Source organism: Clupea harengus, chromosome 4 (assembly GCF_900700415.2).
Source record: "Clupea harengus chromosome 4, Ch_v2.0.2, whole genome shotgun sequence".
Classification (NCBI taxonomy): domain Eukaryota; kingdom Metazoa; phylum Chordata; class Actinopteri; order Clupeiformes; family Clupeidae; genus Clupea; species Clupea harengus.
In genome coordinates this window covers 14,312,721-14,334,483 of record NC_045155.1, presented here as the reverse complement: position 1 = coordinate 14,334,483, position 21,763 = coordinate 14,312,721, and the positions used below count along the sequence as shown (strand labels likewise).

Genomic DNA, 21,763 nt, shown 5'->3' with positions numbered 1-21,763 from the left:
AAAAAAGAAAGAGTGTTTTCACCCCCGCATAAGACATCTCAGAGCACATAATCAATCTAGCACTGCTAATCTAATAATCTGCAATATCATCAAATAAGTTGATTATGTGCTGACATACAGTACAGTGGACAAACCAACAGCCCATCAACTGGATGTCTACTGGTGATTTACATTGCTTTGCTATTTGACAAGCACTTGGACTCGTCTCAGGACTCTGCCAGTGCTTGGAGCCTTGCCCACCTTTGCGCAAGCTTTAGATTTCTGTTGGCTCTACAACTGCCTTATGTATTCCGATGCCTTGTGTACTCGATGCAGTGATAAGCTCTGCCCGGTCACTGCAGGCTTTCCGCTTTTCCAATTAGGGACCCGTGCCGTTCCATTCGGCACTTACCGGAGCTCTCCGTTCCACTTTCTTTCTCTTTTTTTTTTTTTTTAGTTCCGTTTTTAAATGTCATCCCCTTCATTAGGAGAGACAAGGCTACAGCAGGATACCAAACCTGCCATTTCAACTGTGACCATCCGGCCTCCTCAGAATTGTTGCCTTTGGTGTTCTTCCTCTTAAGTGCTATTTTTTGCCCCCGCTGGGTTGTCTCCCTCTAAGCACGCCAAGTTCCTCCGGCACTTCATGGCTATGACAGAAATGCTAGAGAGGAGACTGGCTTCTTTCTCTGCACTTCCCTCCTCCCCCACACCTCCCAGACCCCAAACTGTTGATGTCTGGGGGTAAGGCTCAGAAAGCTTACAATGTCTTCACTGCAAATTTCAAAGTAAGGCCACAAAGTCATCCTCTAAAGCCAGCGTACACAAGAAAGACATCACTCAACATGCCCTGGCAGGTCACCCTAAAATATCATTGAAACAGGCAATGGTTCAACAAGAAATTGCCAGCTTACACAAAATCACGGCCATTACCTCTCCCCAAGGGACTTTCATGTTCAGAAGAACTGAGGCACTTCTATAATCGGAACCTCAAAGCTTCAAATGAAATTGAAATTTTCCATTTCCACCTTTCACTTCCTCTCCCTTTAAATAAGGGCACGACTCAAGGCCTCACAAAAGGCCATGTAGAAAAGTACCCGGCATGCCCTTTGGTGAAGGGGCCCCTCTACAGTTAACAGACATTGCAATGCCAACATAGCATCACCATGCATATGCCCCGCTCGAGTTTTCCAGATCTGCCGTCACAGCAGAATAGAAACACTAACATCTAATCTGATTACTCTTTTTTCCAAAAGAAGCATGCATGTAAGAAGACCAAACAAAACTTTGAATGTTTTAAAAAAAAATAGAATATCAAAAAATATATATCTCATATACATGGTCTGACATATAGCTTTTTTTTCTTTTTTTTTTTTTTCTCCCACTTCCCACTGTGTCTCTTCTCCATTCCTTGATATAAAGTCTGCGGCATGTTACACCGCCAGGAGCCTGGGTCCATCACGGATTGGCTGGAGGGAGATGTCCGCCCCCTTCTGGAGCTGTCCCTGCAGCTCAAGGTGGTGTGGGGGAGTGAGGGTAGAAGGGGGCGTGGGGGGCAGTGTGGAGTTCAGTCAGTCAGTCAGCTAGTGCCTGGGGGCCTGGGCTTCAGAGGCTTCACTGGGCATGAGGGTGTGTGTGTGGGGGGGAGGTCTGCCTCACACAGCAAACACACTCAGGGTGCTGGTCTGGTCCTTCAGGCCCAGGATGCTGTACGCGATCCGCTTCAGGTGTCCAGGCAGTCTGACGCCAATGTTCCGTATGTCCCTGTGAAGGAGAACATGGAGAGGGTGAGAGAGGCCCAAAGCAATGAATCTCAGCCCTGGCTGCAAGAGGAGTCCCCCCCCCCCCCCAAAGCTGACAGACCAAGAAACAGAAAGCCATGCACGCAAGGAACAGTGACGGATCCAGTTGCCTAATTACATCTTTAATTAGGGTCTTAATGACTTAACAAGGATCTTGCATCTCTGCCATGAACCAGCCCCCTGGCAGGCAGAGAAACCGGGAAACTTGTAAATAGTTGCTGGTATTTTTAAGAGTACTACCAGATGACAACAGATGGAACATACAACCATAAAGTCAAACAAAACACACAGAAAAATATAACAAAAACACATCAAAGGGATTTATTTCGCTTTCTGACCCCTCCCTGCACATAGTTTACCCAGCTTCCAGGGCTAAAAGCGCACATGGGAAGAGAGCCAGGGGTCAATGTGGTCATAATTCTCCTCCAGCCTCCCCGCTTTCCCAAAACGTTGTGCCTCTTTACTGTGGGTCCCCTCCTGAACTCTCACCCCTGTCAGGCTAAAGATGGGACAGCAACCCCCCCCCCCCCCCCCCCCCTCCAAATCCCATCCTCCCTCCCGAGCCATCTAATCCTCCACTTTGTGTCCGTGGCGGGTCCTTCTCCCTTTCTTCGCCTTCCCTCCTTCACCTCCTCTCTGCATTCCCTTCTCCTCTCCATGGAGGGGAGAGAAAGCCACACAGCCTTCTGTGTCCCGAGCCGGAGCTGAAATGGTGGTTTCTGGCTACAGTGAGGAGCTCTGCGCTGGACCAGTGCTGTGGGCAATTGGGAGGGATACGAGAGATGGAAGGAGGAAGGGAGGGATGGAAGAAAGAAGGGAGGGAGGCCGGCCGCAAGCCACCACCACCACCAGGCTGCTAAGGGGGGAAAAAAAGCCTATTCTTTCCCTCTTCCTCTTTCCCTTTTCCTTGCAACTGCGACGACAATGACCTCACAGCAATTCAGGCCTTTTATTGGACAATAAAAGTGAGTAAGCACCTTGTTAGACGGTTGAATATTAATTACACCTTATGATATGGCATTATAACTACCTCTGCCAGATATAGTAAAGTATGCTGGTCTGCGGCCCAGACTGGTAATCCCTGTAACCAACACACATACTCGGGTCATTAAATTACTGGCTTTTGGGGACAAAATATGGAAAACACGCTCCAATATGTTTCAGAATTAAGGCCAAAATACTAACGTGCCTAAAAATATGATCTCGCTCTACCTCATGAACCAAACAACTGTTTATACTGGTCGCCCCATTCAGTTCTCGGCAGACGTTGGGCTCACCCATAGCTGGGTCGGGCCGTCTGCCCGCGAGAGCGGTGCTGCAGTGTGGGTGGAGGAGAGGGGGGTGCACTCACTCGCTCTTCATCTGCAGCACCTGCTCCATGGACACGACGCCGGCGCAAGAGAAGTTCTCGCTGTACTGGCTCATCTTGATCGACTCCAGCCACTCCGACACGGACCTAAATGGGGAGCCGTCCGAACCGCTGGTGCTGGGAAGCCGGATGGAAACGCTGAGAAGATGAAAAGGACAAAAAGTTTAGTGAGATCTACAGACAGACACACACACACACACACACACACACACACACACACACACACACACACACACACACACACACACACACACACACACACACACACACACACACACACACACACACACACACACACACACACACACACACACACACACACACACACACACACACACGGAAAAACAAGACACATAGCATACTACTTGCATACTACCATTGTTGAAGCTACCATGGAAATGACACTTTAAAGAAAACCTGTTTTTTCTGTTCCATCATCTGTTGAGTGTAGCAGTTCTCCCCTCACTGCCTTTGTATTTTACAGGCATGCAAATGCTATGATAAGATCAACCTGGGTCGCTGACACTCCACTCTGCATGTCACAACATCTCCCATCATACATACCGATTCCACTTGGCACGCCAGGTTGAAAGGAACACACCTCATGTTTTCAGTCTACTTTCTAGAATCTCTGGGTTTTCTCACACTGTTTGCGCTCCTGTGTTCCAGTGTTCCAGTGGCTTGCAGAGGTGAAATCTTACCGGGGGTCAAAGTCAGCGATGGCCTTCAGGGACTCGGGGCTCTTGAGCAGCTTGTCGAGGATGCTGACGATGTCAGGGAAGCGGGGTCTCTTGGAGCGGTCGTGCTGCCAGCACTGCAACATCAGCTGGTACACTGCCGACGGGCAGTCCATGGGGGCTGGCAGACGGAAGGCCTCATTTATGGCTTTCATCACCTGAGAAACAAGCAAACAAACAATTAAAGAGTGACTTTAGGGTTCAAATGCTTCGTGTGAGTCCTTCTGCCTTCTTCTTGAATTCCACCATCCTTAAATTCAACGCCTGACTATATTTAGGAGAACATTTCCGACCACAACATGAAACAACAGCAAACACTCTTTCCCTTTCCTTGTGCTTGCCCTTCCCCTGCTGGTCCACCCACATGCACCCACATGTTACATTTCATTGCATCAGAAGGAATTCTAGTGGCCTACCTCGTGGTTGCTCATGTCCCAGTATGGCCGCTCGCCGAAGGCCATCACCTCCCACATGACGATGCCAAAGCTCCACACGTCGCTGGCTGAGGTGAACTTCCTGTAGGCGATGGCCTCGGGAGCCGTCCAGCGGATCGGGATCTTACCTCCCTGTTGTGGTAAAAGCACACGGGTAAATGTCAATGGACATTTAAAGGACATTCATTAATGCTCCCCACATAAAAAAAAAATTGTCTGCCAATGAAATAACAGGTGCTTTGAAAGGGAACTTGACATATGAGGCTGAAACTCACACTTGTGGTGTAGGTCCCCTCAGGGTCGTCCTCTAACACACGGGACAGGCCAAAGTCGGACACTTTACACTCCATGTTGCAGTTGACCAGGATGTTGCGGGCGGCCAGGTCCCTGTGCACATAGCTCATGTCAGACAGGTACTTCATACCCGCTGATATCCCACGTAGCATTCCAACCAGCTGGGTGGAGGACATCTCCCCATCATGATCCTGGAAGGAAAAGCACAAATTAATATATATAAACACTGCTTTTTACATTGACAGCCAGAGTTTTACACTGCAGCACGTAGTTCTCTTCCATTACCCGACCTAAATAATGTGCATTCTGTAATCTCCTATTGTAAAAGGTTGATGCTAGGGCCGTAGCCACAAAGGTGATGTTTGAGACGGGCATATGACTCACCTTTAGGTATTTGTCCAGGGCTCCATTCTCCATGTACTCCGTCACGATCATGGCATGTTTGACTGAAATGGGCAAATAAAGTGAAATGAATAATAGGAAAGCAAAGAAATCTCTCTATGTACCACCAGAACCATACTAACTCACGGCATTATCAACATTTTCACACAATCTAGAACCACTGGAGCTCAGAAAGGAAGGGAGGCACTTACACTTGGTGACAACCCCTTCCAGGCGGATGATGTTCTGGTGGGTGAACTGGCCCATGATGCTGGCCTCGCTCAGGAAGTCCTGCCTCTGCTTCTCCGAGTAGCCCGGCTTCAGGGTCTTAACGGCCACCGCTAAGTCCTTCCGCCCGGGCACTTTCAGGATGCCACGGTACACCTCCCCAAACTCCCCTACAGCACAGCACAGGCGGAGGATAGGGGCATGAGATAAACAAATACATCACACCACATTTTGCACGTTTTTTTTACTTCAAAGCTTTATAGGGGCTGTGAATAAACTATGGACCAGATCCTCTGCCAATAACCAAGGCTTATGCAGAAGAATGAGGGTGTGATGCAGAAGAATGAGGGTGTGAAGACAAGGGAGTGTAAACAAAAACACATGGAACAACCTCAAAGCTCCTTAAGGGTATCCATCAGGAAGGTTAACTGGACACTGCTGGTCAGTGGCTTGTATAGAGTGGGGGAGGGTGGATGTTCTAATGTGAGTAAGTGTGTGTGTGTGTGTGTGTGAGTGTGTGTGAGTGTGTGTGAGTGTGTGTGTGTGAGAGTGTGTGTGAGTGTGTGTGAGTGTGTGTGAGTGTGTGTGAGTGTGTGTGTGTGAATGTGTGTGAATGTGTGTGAATGAGTGAGTGTTTGGGGGGGTGAAGTTATGGGAATCAGCTGTCTCGCACAAGCAAAGATTGCGGCAGGCCGTGGGAAACCCTGTGGGGGTGGACTGAGGGTAAAGGTGACCCTGCACCATAATCCAGCCAGCCACAGGTCAGAGACCGCCGACCAATGAGGTACATCCTCTCAAAAAACTCAGCTTACTGTTTCAATTAAGGCACTGTTTATTTAATAAAAGGGAGCAACGTATTATTTTGAATTCAATTAGCAGGAGTGGAAAACAAACACGAGAGGAGGAGAAATGGGAGTGCTGAGAGGGTTACGCAAACAGCCGGGGATCAGGCTGAAGTGTCTTTTTTCTGGAAAACAAATGTTCTCTTGGGGGGAACAACTTGCCACTCAGAAATATGTCCAAACATGTAGTGCAAGAATCCCGTGCGCAGATTCTGATCGGGGCAGTGTTTCGCCTGTCACTCCAGGCTGTAAACTGTACCTCTCAAGCAACTCCAAAATAAATGATGCCTTCACATGTTGAAAGGGGGGGAAAATCCCTCCCAGTGTTTCAACTGTGTCCCCAGAGGGGTGTAGAGTGTTTTTCAAGAAGGTTACTAACCAGCCCCGATGACTTTCTGCTTGGTGACGTGGCTCGGGTGGATTTCCTTTGTGAACTTGTGCACGGCTGTGTTGGGGTCCTCGTACGTGTGGGGGTCAACATACGTCTTCAGGGGCTTCAGTTGTTCTGGGGAGGGAAACAGATAGAACAGAATGAGGAGAGGAAGTCTAACACGGAGTCAACTCTGAAAAAGGCTATGTGGACAATAAAACATGGATCATTTAAATAGTGCTTTAGAACATGGATAACTCAAATTGGGCTTGAGGGCCATTTACCTGGGCTGAAGTAAGTGTCCTCCGGGCCTTGCCTTGTGTGAGACCCTCTTCTCCTACAGATGAAAAAGAAAAATATATATTAAAAAAAAAATCCTAGGATAAAATTAGGATATATCCTGGTCAAGTTTTGGTTAAAAGGGCAACTTCTGAACAGCTTTCCCATGCTGAGAACGTTCTGTTAATGATTTCTAAGCATAGACGTTCTCAGAGTGAAGGCTTTGATTTCAAATGAAAAAGGTTCCTGTATTTGCCAAGTGGTGACAGGAGGTCGGGTTATCACAGACAGACAGGGCCTGAGTGGAAGGGGGGGGGGGGGGGGGTCACCTTCACAGGGCCCTCTGCTAAAGACTGAGACTCAAAGAGAACCAGTCGCCTCTTATCTGAAACAATGTGCCCTTCTGATTTCGGCTCTTTTCAGACCTGCTACTTGTTAGAACGCCGCCTTTGAGGAGCCACAGAGAGCATTCAGGGGCAATTCTTTCCTCCCGACTGGAGGGAAACAGACACAGATACAAGGAGCAGCCTGAAAGCAGCTAAATTGGAAGGAGAAAGGCAAGGGGGGGTTGAGGAGAAGCAGTGATGAATGCAAAAGAAGATGTCCTTTTGGATCATTTGCTATGAAAAAAAGAAAAGAGGAGGGACTGGGTAAGAAGGGAGTGGATGGGGAGGGGACAAAGTGAGTATTGAGGGTGAGGGATTGAGGGTCGGAGCTGAGGGATGAGAGAGAAAGAGTGGGAGAGAGAGAGAGAGAGAGAGAGAGACAACTTGTTGTGCTGACCGTTTGCGTATGAGCAGGACCACCACCACGATGAGCAGCATGGCGCCTCCCCCCACCGCCGCTCCCAGAATCACTGAGGTGTTGCCCTGGTTTGGGGCTGTGGAGATGAAACAAGGACAAGAGGGAATGAAACAAAAACACACTCACTGTGCTGTGACAGGGTAGTCAGCTCTGAAGTGCGGTTGGAGTCATTTTTCACTCACACACACAAACACACCCACACACACACACACACACACACACACACACACACACACACATATCCACACACACACACACACACACAATATCCACACACAGTCACAGACACAAATCATTAATGGCCGTTCTCTCCCCTCCCTTACCCTCTGCCGTGGTGGTGAACTCATGCTCCATGATGTCACTGACAGGACTGTTGTCGACATTCACAGCCTGGACCCTGAAGAGATATGCCGTGGCCGGAGCCAGCTCGCCGATCTGCACCCAGTTGTTCTCCAAGATCAACACTGTGTACGTGGTGCCAGACGAGAAGGTCTCACCCTCTCCATCCTGTCAAGGATCAAGTGTGACACGAGAGCACGTTAGCAGGAAAAAGCAACACTTACGCACTTGAGGGCTTGCTGCCATGCTGAAAAATGAAGGCTCAGTGATTTGTGAGTCGAGTCCAGTTCTTGTGTTGTGCTAACCTTCTTGCGGTACATCAGCTGGTAGCGGTTGTGGGCGGCTTTGCGAGAGACGGTCCAAGACAAGGACAGGCTGTTGGAGCTGCGCTCATCCAGCTGCATGGTCGTCACCTTCAGAGGATCTGTGGAGGAGGACGGAGGTCACGACACAAGACAAGAAACAGCATTACAAAACCCAACACCACAGCCAAGTCAACTACTATGTAAACACGGGTGGAGTTTGTGCTGGATACATCTCTTTTTGTTTGAAAAATGGGATTTAAACCATTAAATCTTCTTATTTAGTGTATGTTGTTTCAGTAAGTTATATTCAAATACTTTCTTTGGCTCAAGTGTTAGAGTAAGGTGCTAACACCAACATCATGAGTTCAATACCCAGTGAACACATATACTGATGACAAAATGTGCATCTGTACTATATGGTAAGTTGCTGTAGACAAAAGCACCTGATGAATGAATAAATGTGATGTAAAAACGGCGTTGTGTGAAGCAAAGCTGATTGGGTCGGGCTCCTCACCGGTGTAATGCAGGGAGGTGGTGATGGAGCTAAGGGCCCGCTGGTTGCTGAACTGGGACACGCCGCTGCGCGCCTCCACGCTGAAGGTGTAATTGACGCTGGGCTCCAGCTGGCTCACCAGCACGCTGGTGTCGGTCAGGTCGGTGCTGCCGGGCTCGTACCGGACGCGGTCCTCGCACGGCACGCAGCCCGAGTCGTCGCAGCGCTCGCACGTCACGTGGTAGGTCAGGTCCGACCGCCCGCCCGCGTCCTCCGGGGGACTCCAGGACATGGTCACCTTGCCCACGGTGCTCGGCACGGTCGTGACGGCCAGGTCCACAGGTTCAGAGGGCAAACCTTCATAATGATAACGGAATGAGGAGGAGTTAGAAAAAGCAAAACGGTGGTAGAACTTGGCAATGGTGGTAGAGCTTGGATAACCATCAGTGAATAGAAAATAGAAATGAAATGAAACAGACAAGAGAATTCTGGGTGATGTATTTCTCACCTGAGCAGCCAGCGGACGGGAGGTCTGTGGGGGCACGGTAATAACCATCCTGGCAGGGACAGATCAGAGCTCCTGCCTCAGACGGCTGGGTGTTCGCTGGACACTGCTGACAGGCCTCGCTGGATACGTCCGCTTTGAAGAAGCCTGGCTGACACCCTGTGCAAGGAGACCACACATACGGGAGTTGGATGAGGAACAGAGGGAGAGAGGAGGAAAGAGAAACATACAACAAAGATTCGCCTTTGAAAGCTTGTGTCAAGTCCATAACAAACGCAGAGGTTCACTAAAGCAACTGCTTTTGAAGTGTCTGGCTTTTTCCCTCCCCCATTGACAGGGAGTGCACAAGGTCCACAAAAAAAACGAGAGACTAATGCACACTCTTTACTCTTCCTCTGAACCATCCCCCCTCTTCTCTACAAACACGACCAGTCATCCCACATTCCAGTCAAGCAAGTCAGCACTGCACACTTCAGAGTAGAGAAAGAGTAACAGCGAACTGAATAAAACCGAGAGAGCAGCTTAAAAACTGCATCTACCAGAAGACTAAACAGGTTTTGAGAGAACACAGACAATGAGCTATCCCGGCCCACTGTACGGACACAATACTGTACTGAAGTCAACAGCGCGTCCCTGAAAAAATAATCACAGCTACACAGCCGAGCTGTCCTCTGTATACAGCACAAGTGTTTCTTTGAGACATTTCTGTGGAAAGCATACAACTCCAGGATATACATATAAATGCAACCAATCAGCCTTTTAGACATTTAAAAAAAAAAGTATAAACAGGAAGTATGGGGGGGGTGTTAAAAATGAAAAGGTCTCCCCTGCATCTGTCCAAAAACATTCCAGCACGCGTTGGTCACATCCTTCCTCCGTCCACTTCCATCCACCACCCACCCATTACCACCACACCTCCTCCCCCTCTTCCTTTTGCCCCCCCCCCCCCTTCACTTACTGAGGGAGTAACCCACTGATATCAGCTTTGGCTCATTAATGTGCTTTATGGCCGTCAGATCAAGCATGAAACCTGATCAAGGCGTCCGGAAAGTAAGGTGAACCCGTGCCTTTGATGACTGAGAAAATTAATGTGTGTGTGATTGGTGGAAGGGTGTGGGGACTGGGGGGGGGGGGGGGGGGGGGAAGAGAGATCAACAATGAGATAAAATTGTCTGCAAGTGCATGTCAGTAGATAGAGGTAGCAAAGTGCCACAGGCAAAGATGAAGAGATTTCCAGTTGAACGTGAAAATATGTGAAGAATCAGCAGCGGTTTCAGTGTCAGAAGCCAGGTAGGGGAAAGTCAGAACAAGTACGGGACAATAGTTGGAGCAGATACAATTTACCTCCATCTAAATCGAAACCACTGTGGTGGTGGGGGTGGGGGTGGGGGTGGTGGGTGCACCGTCACGCTTCTAAAACTGATGGAGGAGTGATTGGATGAAAGGCTCACTTATTTGTTACAGGTTGGGTTGCCAACCAACAACTGAATATTTTGCCAACACAACTGATTATAGAGTGACTCCCTTCCCCCCCGGATAGAGCTTTGTTTCGAGGAGGCCGCTGTTTATGGTTGCAATGCTTGCTGTAGAAAAAGGAGGGGCAGGGAGAGGTGTACATTACCTAAAGTATATGAGAAACACACACGCTCCGATTTCAAAAGCAAAGTCTTAGCATGAAAAGAATTTGGGCCCCGAGTCCGAGAAACAGGCCTGCATGTTGCTCATTCTTCTCTTTCAAGTTGAGCCCCGGTCTCCTTTTCTGCGCCAGCTGTTGCGGCTACATTTTTACTACAACTCATTAACGCGACCTATGCGGACGCGAGGGGATAGGGGCGAGAGACAGAGGGACTTGCGGAGTGGAGACAGAAGAGGGGGGGGGAGATAATGATTCCTGCTGGGGCCCCAGAGAAAGGAGGAGATGGAGACAGAGGGAAAGCGAGAGAGGAGAGAGAATTGTTCCATTCACTTCCAAGGGGGCTTAACAGCTGCTGCGGTGAGCCTCAATTCATATGCCCACACCCCTCCACCCCCTTTCGCGTAATCCTCCCCCCCCTCCCAAGATTCTTTGGGTCCCCTCCCTCGTCCCTCAGCCACATGTGAGGGTCCGTCCTGCATTCAGCAAGGCCATTCACTCAGGACAACAGGCACACAAGGCTCCTTAATTCAGCTCGCCACCAACACTTGTTGCAAAGGGTGGAGATGCCACATGCCACTAAAGCACAGAGACAAGCTTCTTAATGCTGAGGGACAAAAAAAAAAGAAAGAGAAGTTAATCAATTTGAGATGGGTGGAGAGGATCACCTTGTACTGGCCTTGAAATTCTATTAAAGCAAAAAGCACACATCCCACTCCCACCAAATTAGCCAATTAACCAACAGTTGACTACTGGTGAATCAATATCAACTGGTTTGAGCCGCCACACCGGGAATGTGACTGACAGGTGATTATGTGATTTGGCTGGGTGTGTTTCTGTTTGTGCGTGTGGGTGTGTGGGTGTGTGGGTATGATGAAATCGCGAAAGTGTTGGAGTAAAGTAGCAAAGCAGCAGGCAGCGAGTCATATGAGATTCTCACATCTGTGTGGCCCAACAGGCCAAAAGGAATGCGCCTGTGCGCTCGGGGGGCTTTGTCTTTGTGCGCTGGACACAACAGGAAGCAGGAACCGCGAGGCTGACGCTCGGCTTCCTTCCTAGGCCAGCCAATCAAAGCAGACGAGGAAAAGAGCCCAACAGAACACTGCTGAGACAGATTTTAAAGTGAGAGGAAAGAAACAGCCAGGGGGATAAAGAGAACAGAAGAAGAAGAAAAAAATGTGGCATATGACTTTTAAGGACCGCTGCCATTACCAGCTGAGAAACTTGCAAAAACATCTCCCCGTTGAGCCTTGAAGAAGCAGTCTCCTGCTCAGTGTTTAAGGGATTAGGCTGTGAGAGGCCTGAGAGTGTGTGTTTGTTTATTGTGGGAACAGAGCACGATCTCCTGTTCTCCTGTGACCTGCCTGGCCCCACGGTGGTCGAGTGGGCCTGTCGACAGAAGGGTGAAGACAGACAAGAGGCCGACGCTAATGAATGGACCGACGGATGGATGGATGAGTGGATGGATGGATTTATGGAAGGATGAGTGGATGGATGGATGGATAGATAGATAAAGGCATAAATAGCGGCTAGACATGAGGAATCCCATAAGGACTGGAGTCTGTCAGAGGGAGAGTGCAGGGGACTGAAGTGGGGCAGGGGGCGAAGGGGAGGGGAGGGGTGTGGGTGTCCACATAGGGAGAGCAAAAGAAAATAACACAAAGCCCAAAGTCATTAGCCTGTGAGCGGGCAGAGGCTGCCTCAGGGCCTGGGCAGCAGTGAGTTAAAGGGCCGGGTCTGCTGGGAGTTGATGGCCAAGAAAAACAAACAGAACAGTGCAGAGCAGGGCAGTGCAGTGCAGTGCAGTGAGTGAGGACAGCAGCCAGGGACTCGTTTCACCGGGGTGAGAGGTCAACTCCAGAAGTAGTGTCCGTGGAGAGAGGCAGAAGGGGAAAAGCAAATCACATGAGAAAAAGCATCACTAGGAACAGAGACTGTTATCAAGAACAAAACATGCCGTGGCAGGAATGGGCCTAAAAGAAGAAGAAGAAGAAAAAAAAACATCCATCAACGTTTCTTTGGCCGTTTCTTTTTTGTTATTTTCTTTCCCTTGGTCAAATTGTTGCATTTTTTTTCTTGTCTCTCTAGCCCCTCTTTCTGCTGACAAGCTTCTTGATGCTTTGTGTGGAGAGTGTGTTTTTTGGGAGTGCGTGACAGCCTGTCAAGTCTGAGTGGCCTTGTGGCTATGCTCAACAATGCGTGGGACTGTGGGTGGAGGGGCAGTCGTAACACGATGCCCCGTGTGTGTGAGTGTGTGGAGGAGGGGGTGATCTAGGTATGGGGAGCACGTTAGTCAAAGGGATTACCAGGCCAATGGAACAGCTGTAAGAGAATTACATCTCTGCTTTACAATTCTAGTCAGCCTTTCATCTAGTCGTTAGCAGACAACAATAAATGCTGTAATCCTTGTCTTTTCACACTTTTTCCCTCCTTCTTAAAGACAAAAACGCAGATTAAAGTGAGAAAGGGGTGAAAAGAAGAGAAAACAAAAGGAAAGGAAGAGGAGTTCTGTATATAATTAACATGGGAGTAGCTAAGAAGCTAAGCTTCTCTACTATTAAGGCTCATTTGAAGACACAGGTCTTCGGTTCATGTGCTTTTGTTTTCCTTTTTGACAAGGCGCATTATTTTACAGTGACATTCATCGAAAACAAGCAAGTGCCCTTTGGGCTTTTCCTGACCCCGTTTCCCCACATTCAGGTGCCGGTGTGAGTCTGCTTCCGCTTACAGAGGCCACGTAAACCAATAAACAAAAATCCTTATTATGTGGAAAATTAGTGAGTGAATGAAGGCCAGTGAATGAGCACAACAATGAAAAGCCCTGAGCCGACGAGTTGGAGGGTCACAGAGGATTAGCAGGCCTCCGGTCTGCACTGCCGCTCGTCCTGTGTGTGTGTGGGTCTATGTGTGTGTGTGACACTGCCCTGATACTGGGCAGGAAAGTGCTGACCTCACACACCGGCCGCACAATGCACTCAACACATCCCCTCTCCAGCTCAGGCTCTCCATCATTGGAATGCCACGCACAGGAAACATACCCCCCTCACACACACACCAACATGGCTGTGTGGACTAAGTCGGCCATAAACCACAAGCCTGCCCCAGTGAACAGCATGGCACCGACAAGTCAGAAACTATGGCTACGATCTAAACATGCATACACATCTACCTTTGCAGACACTCACACCCTCGGCCAAACTCTAGGAGGGGAAAACATTTTTCACTCCTCCAAAAAAAAAAGGGGGGGGGGGCGGATTCCTCCACGGACAAACATAGCAGAGCTTGATGTGGGCATCCTCTCGCTTGGGTGGAAAGAATCCCTTCACTCCCATCCCTGAGTCATTTAAGAAAAGATACCGGTGTCTGGCTTTTCCACGCCTTCAACTTTCCCTGAAACTGCCCAGCTTCCAAGAACCCCAAACCACTAGGTCATGTTAAATTTACACTTAAGGACAACAAATCTACCCGCCGTCTACCGAATCTCACAAATACTCTAAATATTATGACATTATTGACAAAAGTGCTGTTGTAAACGCATAATTCAACAAGATTTGTGAGGGAGGGACAAGGGGGGATAAACACAGTGACAGCTCACTGAAGGAAGCCTTTAGTTTAAGCATGACAGAAAACAGAAGAGGCCGGGGGAAAATGGCTTAAACCAAGAAAATTAGCCTGAAGTAAAGGTGGGAGTAATTATAGGTCAGTTGGGGTGAAACAACCTTAAGCGTTTAACATCAGCCGCGTATTTAAACATATTTCTTCAGCCTCCTTGTTCTCCTCTGAGCGCAAAGGGGCCTGGGAGCGCTTAGCCAACATGGCAACCGAGGCTAGCACTTATGGTCGAGTTTCAGTGTTGCGTTCCGAGAGACAAAGCCTTCAAAGCTTGGAGCGTCCTTTCTGTCGGTACCTCACTGGCATTCTCCTACCCTGTAACCTCCAGTGGCCCGCACACAATAGGGAGCTCCAGCCCAGCAAATTCGCTAAATTGCACAGCATGAGTTCCTCGCCCATTCTCACACAGCAGTGTGCTGATTTCTTTATCAAGCCCTCTCTCCCTCTCTCGCTGTTGCGCAGAGGTCTCTCGCCCCCACACCACTCAGCTGCGGTCCCTTAAGCTGCTCATCTCCTTAAAGCTCTTGCACCAATCAAGTGAAGCTCGGGGGGGTTGTCTGTGGCCAGTGAAAGAAAAGTAAAGCGAGTCAAATAACGCGACCAAGGCCCCAGTGTTAATCAGTGCTCGAGACAGGGGATATGTATAATTGGTCTTTATCTGAAGGATTTATCAAGCAAGACATTTTTTTAAATATATATGGACATTTTAAGGCAGCTGGACGGCATATGGAGTAGGCCATCAATGTTGAGCATCTATTTATCTTGTGGAGACCGATGCTGGAGAGGAGAACGTGTTTATTTACAGGACACCAGACAACATTGGGGATCGGCTCCGTGAGGTTTCATGGGAGGCCGTGCGAAACTGAATGTTGAAAGTCTCAGTGCGTGTCACTTCCATGACCCATGCTCCGAGCCAAAAACAATCTCATCAGTAACAAGCCTGTCAAAAACAGTTGAACGATATCAGTGCAACGGCTGGGCAGCCAGCCCCATTGGGAACAGGGGAGGCTAAAGAGTCGGATCACATTTAGTGAGAAAGAGAGAGGAAAAAAAGGCGAAGAATGGACAGATTGGAGTGGCGCACAGACAAAATGAAGAGGGGGGGGGGAGGAGAGAGAGTAAGAAAGAAAGTATTAAAGAATTAAAAGAAAGAAAGGCAGACAAAAGAAGAAAAAAACAAGCAAAAAAATAGAGAGAGAGAGAGAGAGAGAGAGAGAGAGCAAGAGTGTAACACATGGCAAGAACACGATGCAGAAAGAGAGAACGAAGAAAATCAAGAGAGGGAATACAGCCCAGAGGAAGGAAGACAAAAAAGATGCATGCCTAACCAGCACTTACGGCTCTTGAGCACACACACACCCAAGTCAATTACTACCTAGTCAGTCACTCACCACACACCAGCCTGAACAGTCACCAACAGTTTCTGTCCCAGCCAGTGGGTAGAAAAAGAAACAGGAGATTACAGTAAATCGGGAACGCCTCCCTCAAAGGAAAAGAAAAAAAGAAGGTCTGGCTGTACCATACCCCTCCAAAGAACACTCTCTGTACTCCCACATGTTGTAAGCAATACATGAAGGCTTATGACCCTTTTACTGATGCCTGACTAATGGTTGCCCAGCTTTGGACTGTGCCGTTCTGTGTCTCTGCTGGCACAGGGTGTGGGCATGGGCATGGCTTGCCCAATCCTAGCACAGGTCAAGCTAAATGTGCCATTGTGTGGTCAGAGAAGGTATGTGTGTCTTTGTGCCCGGAAGATTATGAGCAAGGAGGGGCCCTTCTTTATAGCACGGAAAATTGTGTCAGTGTCAACAGTGAGTCAACGCAAGTAGGGACAGGGTACAGAGTGTGGCTGGGTGCATGCATGTGTGTGTGTGTGTGTGTGTGTGTGTGTGTGTGTGTGTGTGTGTGTGTGTGTGTGTGTGTGTGTGTGTGTGTGTGTGTGTGTGTGAGAGAGAGTGAGAGAGAAAGAAAGAGAGAGAGAGAAAGAAAAGAGAAAGAAAGAGAGAGAGAGGGAGTGAGACATGTAGACAGAGCGAGAGAGAGGTACAGTTAGTGGGTAGGCACAGTGGACAGGTACAGTGAGTCATGTAGCTATAGAAACTGGCACATTCTGAAGAGCACGGTAGCCCACAAATAAAGATTATGTAAACCACAGGTGAGGTCAGAGAAAGAAGGATTAGGTTTTGGGGTATTTGCGAGTATACACATTAACACATGGGTTTATGTTTGGCATTTGGTTCAAGAGGGCTTCCCGTCTTTATAAGGGTGTGTAGAGAGGTTTGTGACAACTCAGGTAAGTTTGTACATCTCTTCTGCTTCCCCTCATCTGACCTCGTCTGTGCTTTGACTACGTGGAGACTGACTGGCCTCCATCATCCATATATCCATCACACAGAGATAGATAGACAGACAGACAGAGAGAGGGACAGACAGAGAGAGAGAGAGAAAGAAAGAAAGAAAGAAAGAAAGAGAGAAAGAGAGAGAGTGAGGGCCCACAGCACTCCCCGTGGGAATTCCTCAGGCCTGCCGTAATCAGGGAGGCTCCTCAGTAAACTCAGGAGAGGAATGCACCGGAGAGCAGAGCCGAGGAGAGCAGCAGAGAAGAGGGAGGGCGAGAGGGACCAATATCTCCGGCTGGAAACACAGCGCCGCATTGTTCTATTACCTTTCCATTCCATTCCCCACCTCTAAAATGGCCTCGCTCTCTTTTCTTCCCTTTCCTCTTTCTAGCTCCCTTTCTCACACTGTTTCTCTCTCTCTGTTTCTCCCCCCCCCTCTCTTACCCACTCCTGTTCTCAGTTTTCACAAATATGTCCTGCTAAATGTTTGAGTTCAGGTTCCACACAAGGAGAAGCAGAACACCATTTTTAACCATACGTCTTCATTGTTTGCACATATAAGTAAACCATCTACCTGTGAGGCGAGTGTTATAAGTGTTCAATTATAAACTGTTCATTGGACAGGTTTGTATGCATTCTCAGCTTATTCAACTTGTCTCTGCAGGATTGTGTGTGGAAAGTAAAATGCTCTCAAAGTGATGCAGTTTGAAGGGTTTTGTAATGGAGTAACTCCTCACAGGCCACGACATGCCTGGGCTCTCACAAACAAACACACACACACTCGCGGTTTGAGTCACAAAACACCTGAATGTCAGGCCACTGAACTCACACCTACAGAATGCACCGTGAGAAAGAACAAGGCCAGGAAGAAAAAAAGCTAAATGCCCAACAGAGCCAGGGAATACCATGTCCTCTGTAGGCATGTCGTGAACAAGTCCAGGGAAAACTTTCGCCTTGAGCACAATCATTTGCTACAGTTACTGACTTGAGGTATGAACATGTTAGTCTTAAAAGAATGCAAGAGAAAGTAAGAAAAAAGCACTCTTCAAATAAGTAACAAGCCTTTCCCTGAATTCCCCTGAGATAGTGACTAATATCAGTCATAAGGAAATGGATGCACAAAAGGTTAAGGGTGGGATGACTCAATTCCACACCACTGGCTCTATTCAAAGGAATCACTCCTATCCACATATCAAAGAGATAAATCAGCAAATTCAGGGAGATGGGTAAAGAAAATGAGAGACTATTTGCTACGAGTCGACCGGTTTTTCCTTCCCCCTTTCATTTCGAAGTGACCTGTGGCCACACTAACTACCAGCATTTATTGTTTACGGTCACAGATGATGCAGTGACTTGCTCAGGGCAGTTAAGGCATTCCATTCCTTTTCATGGGAGTCAATGTACCAGGGGGCAGAATTCCTGCTCTATGAGCCATTTAATTCCCATTAAAAACAAATCCTGTGGCATCCGCAGGCAGAAAGACCGGAGAGTGTGTCAAACGGGAAGTTATCTCTTACCTTGGCACACATCGCCGGCGGCCGCGTATCCCGCACGGCACTGGCACTGGCCGACGGGCACCACCCACTCGCCGTCCACCGTGCAGTAGATGAGGGGCTGGTCCTCACTCACGGCGTTCTCCACGCACTCGCCCGCCACCTTGCGCAGATTTTGCTTGTCCCCCCCAGCCACAGTCTCGGGGAAGGCCGCCAGGCTCTTGATTGTAGCCGGGCAGATCTTGTAGTAAACCCTAACAGAGTACAAGGCCACGCAGGCCCCGATGTCCTGGAAGGCCAAGTAGAAGCCCTTGCGACTGAGGTTCTCAACCACCCGGGTCTCGGTGTTGATCTTCAGCTCACCCACCCTTGAGATCTCATCAGGGGCAATAGTGGCCACCTTGCGGAAGTGGTTCTTGCGAAAGCTGGTGCCAATGTCCACATCGGAGTCGGAGGCGTAGAGGTTGAAGGTCTCCTTGCAGGTGAGCGAGGCGCCGTTGAAGGAGTTGCAGTCCCGCACCACAAATCGCAGCTCCACAAAAACTCTGGTGGCTGTGGGTTGCCGCTGAATGAAGGTGGTGCGAAGCCAGTTGTCCTGGCCTGCAGGTGACTCCACATTACATACAAAGTAGTTGTAGTGCAAAGACCCATTCACCACCGTCTGGGCCATTTCCCACTGCGATGGAAAAAGAAAGCAGAGAACAAATCAGGAATGCCATATTGTGGTAGATTTTTCTCTTAGGCTCTGACCACACAATTGAACAGGAAGGCAACAATCACCAAGTGATCCTTACAGGATTTATCACTGGCCTCAAGCAATATTCACAGATATCCTTATTTCTCCATGGCCAACCATGTTTGTTAAAATAGTTTGCCTGGACAGTGGGAAACGTTTCCCTTTCATTGTGCTCTGCCTGGAGCAGGCTTATGCGGTTTCGGTATAGATGCTGCCACTGTACCATTAATTGCCAGAGTGCTGCATTGTTTGCTCAGTGTGTGGCATAGGAATGAAAAAAAAAAAAATCATGCAACTGGAGAACAAATGCCCCCATAAAAGATATATAGACCATACTGTTTCGAAGTCCTAACCCTAGTTGAAAAGGAATTTATACCCTCATTAAAAACCCTAGTAGCTCATTAAGACTGTAATTTTACCTACATGAGGTCCAAACATTGCTGACATATGTGCTTTTTTTGGACAGGGTGCTTTAAATTAAATCTCCTTTGCTCTCAATCCGTTTGTTCACGGCAGTTGTACACATGTTTAAATCTTAGCATAGATCACATGAAAAATCTCAAGCATTACTATGTCAAATATTATTTTAATTATTATTTGAATTACAAACATTTTACTAACTGTGACTTTTAATGTTGAGACTTAACATCACAACGGGAAGACATGTCCGAACTTGTAGCTACCGAGCCACCATCACCTTATGGACAGTAATTTGCATGGACATTCCAGATCAGTCAAGTTTTGAGAGGCAAAAGGGAAAACCTGCAAACTGCAGCCAGGCAAGGCAGGCACCCATGCATTAACTAATTCCCTCTGTTTTTAATGCAACGGGCCTTTCTCGTCCAACTATTCAATGAAAACCATTCCCCAAAACTACTGCTACAAAACCGAGTGTAAAAAGACAGCTTCACTGAAGTGCCTAACTTACATGTCTAAAAAAGCACCACATGCTCCTAACTTTAAATGTTAATTACACCCTTACTTATAAAATCCTGAAGACAGGGCTTTAAAACCACACGAGGCCACAAGTATTCCCCACGCAGAAAGCTAGGAGCAGTTATCCTTCAAACTTTTTCCTGAGGAGCAACTGAAACTTGCTCTTCAGTAAGAACAATCCTGATATAGTTATCCTTGAAGCCAATTTAAAAAACAGGAACTCGCACTTAAATCACAATGTAGAAATGGAGGAAGACTGCGAATTCGCCACCTCAGACGCTGACTTCTAAGAACAGCTGTTAAAACCAGTAAATACAATTCCCCTATAGAAACTGCCTTGTGAAATCACTCAGTGAAGAGTGACTGTCTGTTCAATATTTCTTTTCCAAGGCAAGTTACTCACCCCGTCCTCATCTGGCCATTTCAACCAGCCCAGCTCCGACCCTGATGCGCTCATGTCCAAGAGCACTTCTGTGAAAGACCAGAAAAAAGACGTTTCAGTTTAAGCGTTTCGGCCGTGCGTTTCGAGAGACACATTTATTTTGCAGTCTCGGACAATACTTGCTAATGTGTTGTCACCATAAAAAGTATCTGTAGACTGACAACGATGACTGATGGTAAATTCATTTTTTAACTTTATATTCTACCCTTACATGACAAGACTCAAAGTGCAATGTCTAAATGTGTTTATAAATGTTAAACAGGTGAATTGTTGCGCTCTTGCTGTAACATGTTTTTTTTGTGATGAGTGAGATCTTTATATAAAGCTGCTCAAATATTTCCTTAAAAGAAGGCCTATACGCTAGCTGACGTTGGTAGGCTACGGTTAATTAGCGCAAATGTTTATTAATAACGTTAAAGGATTGTCTATGAACGATTTCATCACGTTAAGCAATTATCCAAAATCCAACAGCAGTTTCTGAAATTAACCAAATCACTCAAATTGCAGTGGCATTAGTCAACAACAAACGCTGCCAAAAAGTAAATAATACATCTACACAAGATAACATGAAAAGTGTTTTCACATTCAAGGCATTTATATAGGTGTCAAATAAGCATGACAATTATCATAACTTGGACGAATGAATGCAACTGCATACATGTCGCATTCACCCAGCCTCCTGTCACCACGCGCTACCTGACGGTAATGTTAAAGGAAGTTGTTAGTAAAACTTAGAGGTAAATTGTAGGCTACTCACCTTCCTTATTTTGTTCTGAAATAAATATAGAGTTAATAAATATGTTAAAAAACAAAATGCACTTAAATCCACGGTATTCCATTTTATTGAAACGTTTTCTCTCTCTTCAAGTCCACTTCACTCTTGGCAGCCTTCTTCCTCGGTGGTACTGATTTCTGCACTGGTTGTAGTTCGGCTCTCCGAGGACTCATTCAGAAATGCACGGCGTCATGGGCTCCGCCCGTCGGAATTTGTCGAATTCCTTATAGGGAGGAGGTGTGGTCATTGGCGAACGGCTGCTATGGTTGCGAGGTTCGTTCGTCGCAACTGATCCGCCCAATATCAAAGTCTAACCCACCTGTGCCATTTACTGGTGGATGTAAGGTAAGTCATTGTTCTAGTTAACATTATGCTGACAACGACCTAACATTAATGCAAAAGTCCTATCTTCATTTATTTCTGTCTATCTATCTATCTATCCATCTATCTAGCATCTATATATATATGTCTATATATCTATCTATATATCCATTTATCTATCTATTTATCTATCTATCTATGTATTTATGTTTATATCTATAGATCATTTTGCCTATGTGTCTGTTATCTTTCTTTGTCTCAAAAGGGCATTGTAGAAAGTCTGCAAACTGTAAGCATGTTTCAAATTTATCCAAA

General features: G+C 47.5%; 1 protein-coding gene across 1 annotated transcript; it reads right to left on the bottom strand.

Moving 5' to 3' along the window:
* epha2b (eph receptor A2 b) lies at positions 1–21,287 on the bottom strand. Its single transcript, XM_012826043.3, has 17 exons — positions 21,110–21,287; positions 20,314–20,381; positions 18,263–18,914; positions 9,165–9,320; positions 8,678–9,013; positions 8,164–8,282; positions 7,843–8,026; positions 7,499–7,595; positions 6,721–6,773; positions 6,446–6,571; positions 5,209–5,394; positions 5,000–5,061; positions 4,597–4,806; positions 4,304–4,453; positions 3,852–4,045; positions 3,133–3,288; positions 1–1,743 (listed from the first exon to the last, which is right to left on the bottom strand). The coding sequence occupies exons 1-17, from the start codon at positions 21,189–21,191 to the stop codon at positions 1,635–1,637; spliced, it is 2,940 nt and encodes a 979-aa protein (XP_012681497.2). The 5' UTR covers positions 21,192–21,287; the 3' UTR covers positions 1–1,634.
* Positions 21,288–21,763: the final 476 nt, after the last annotated feature.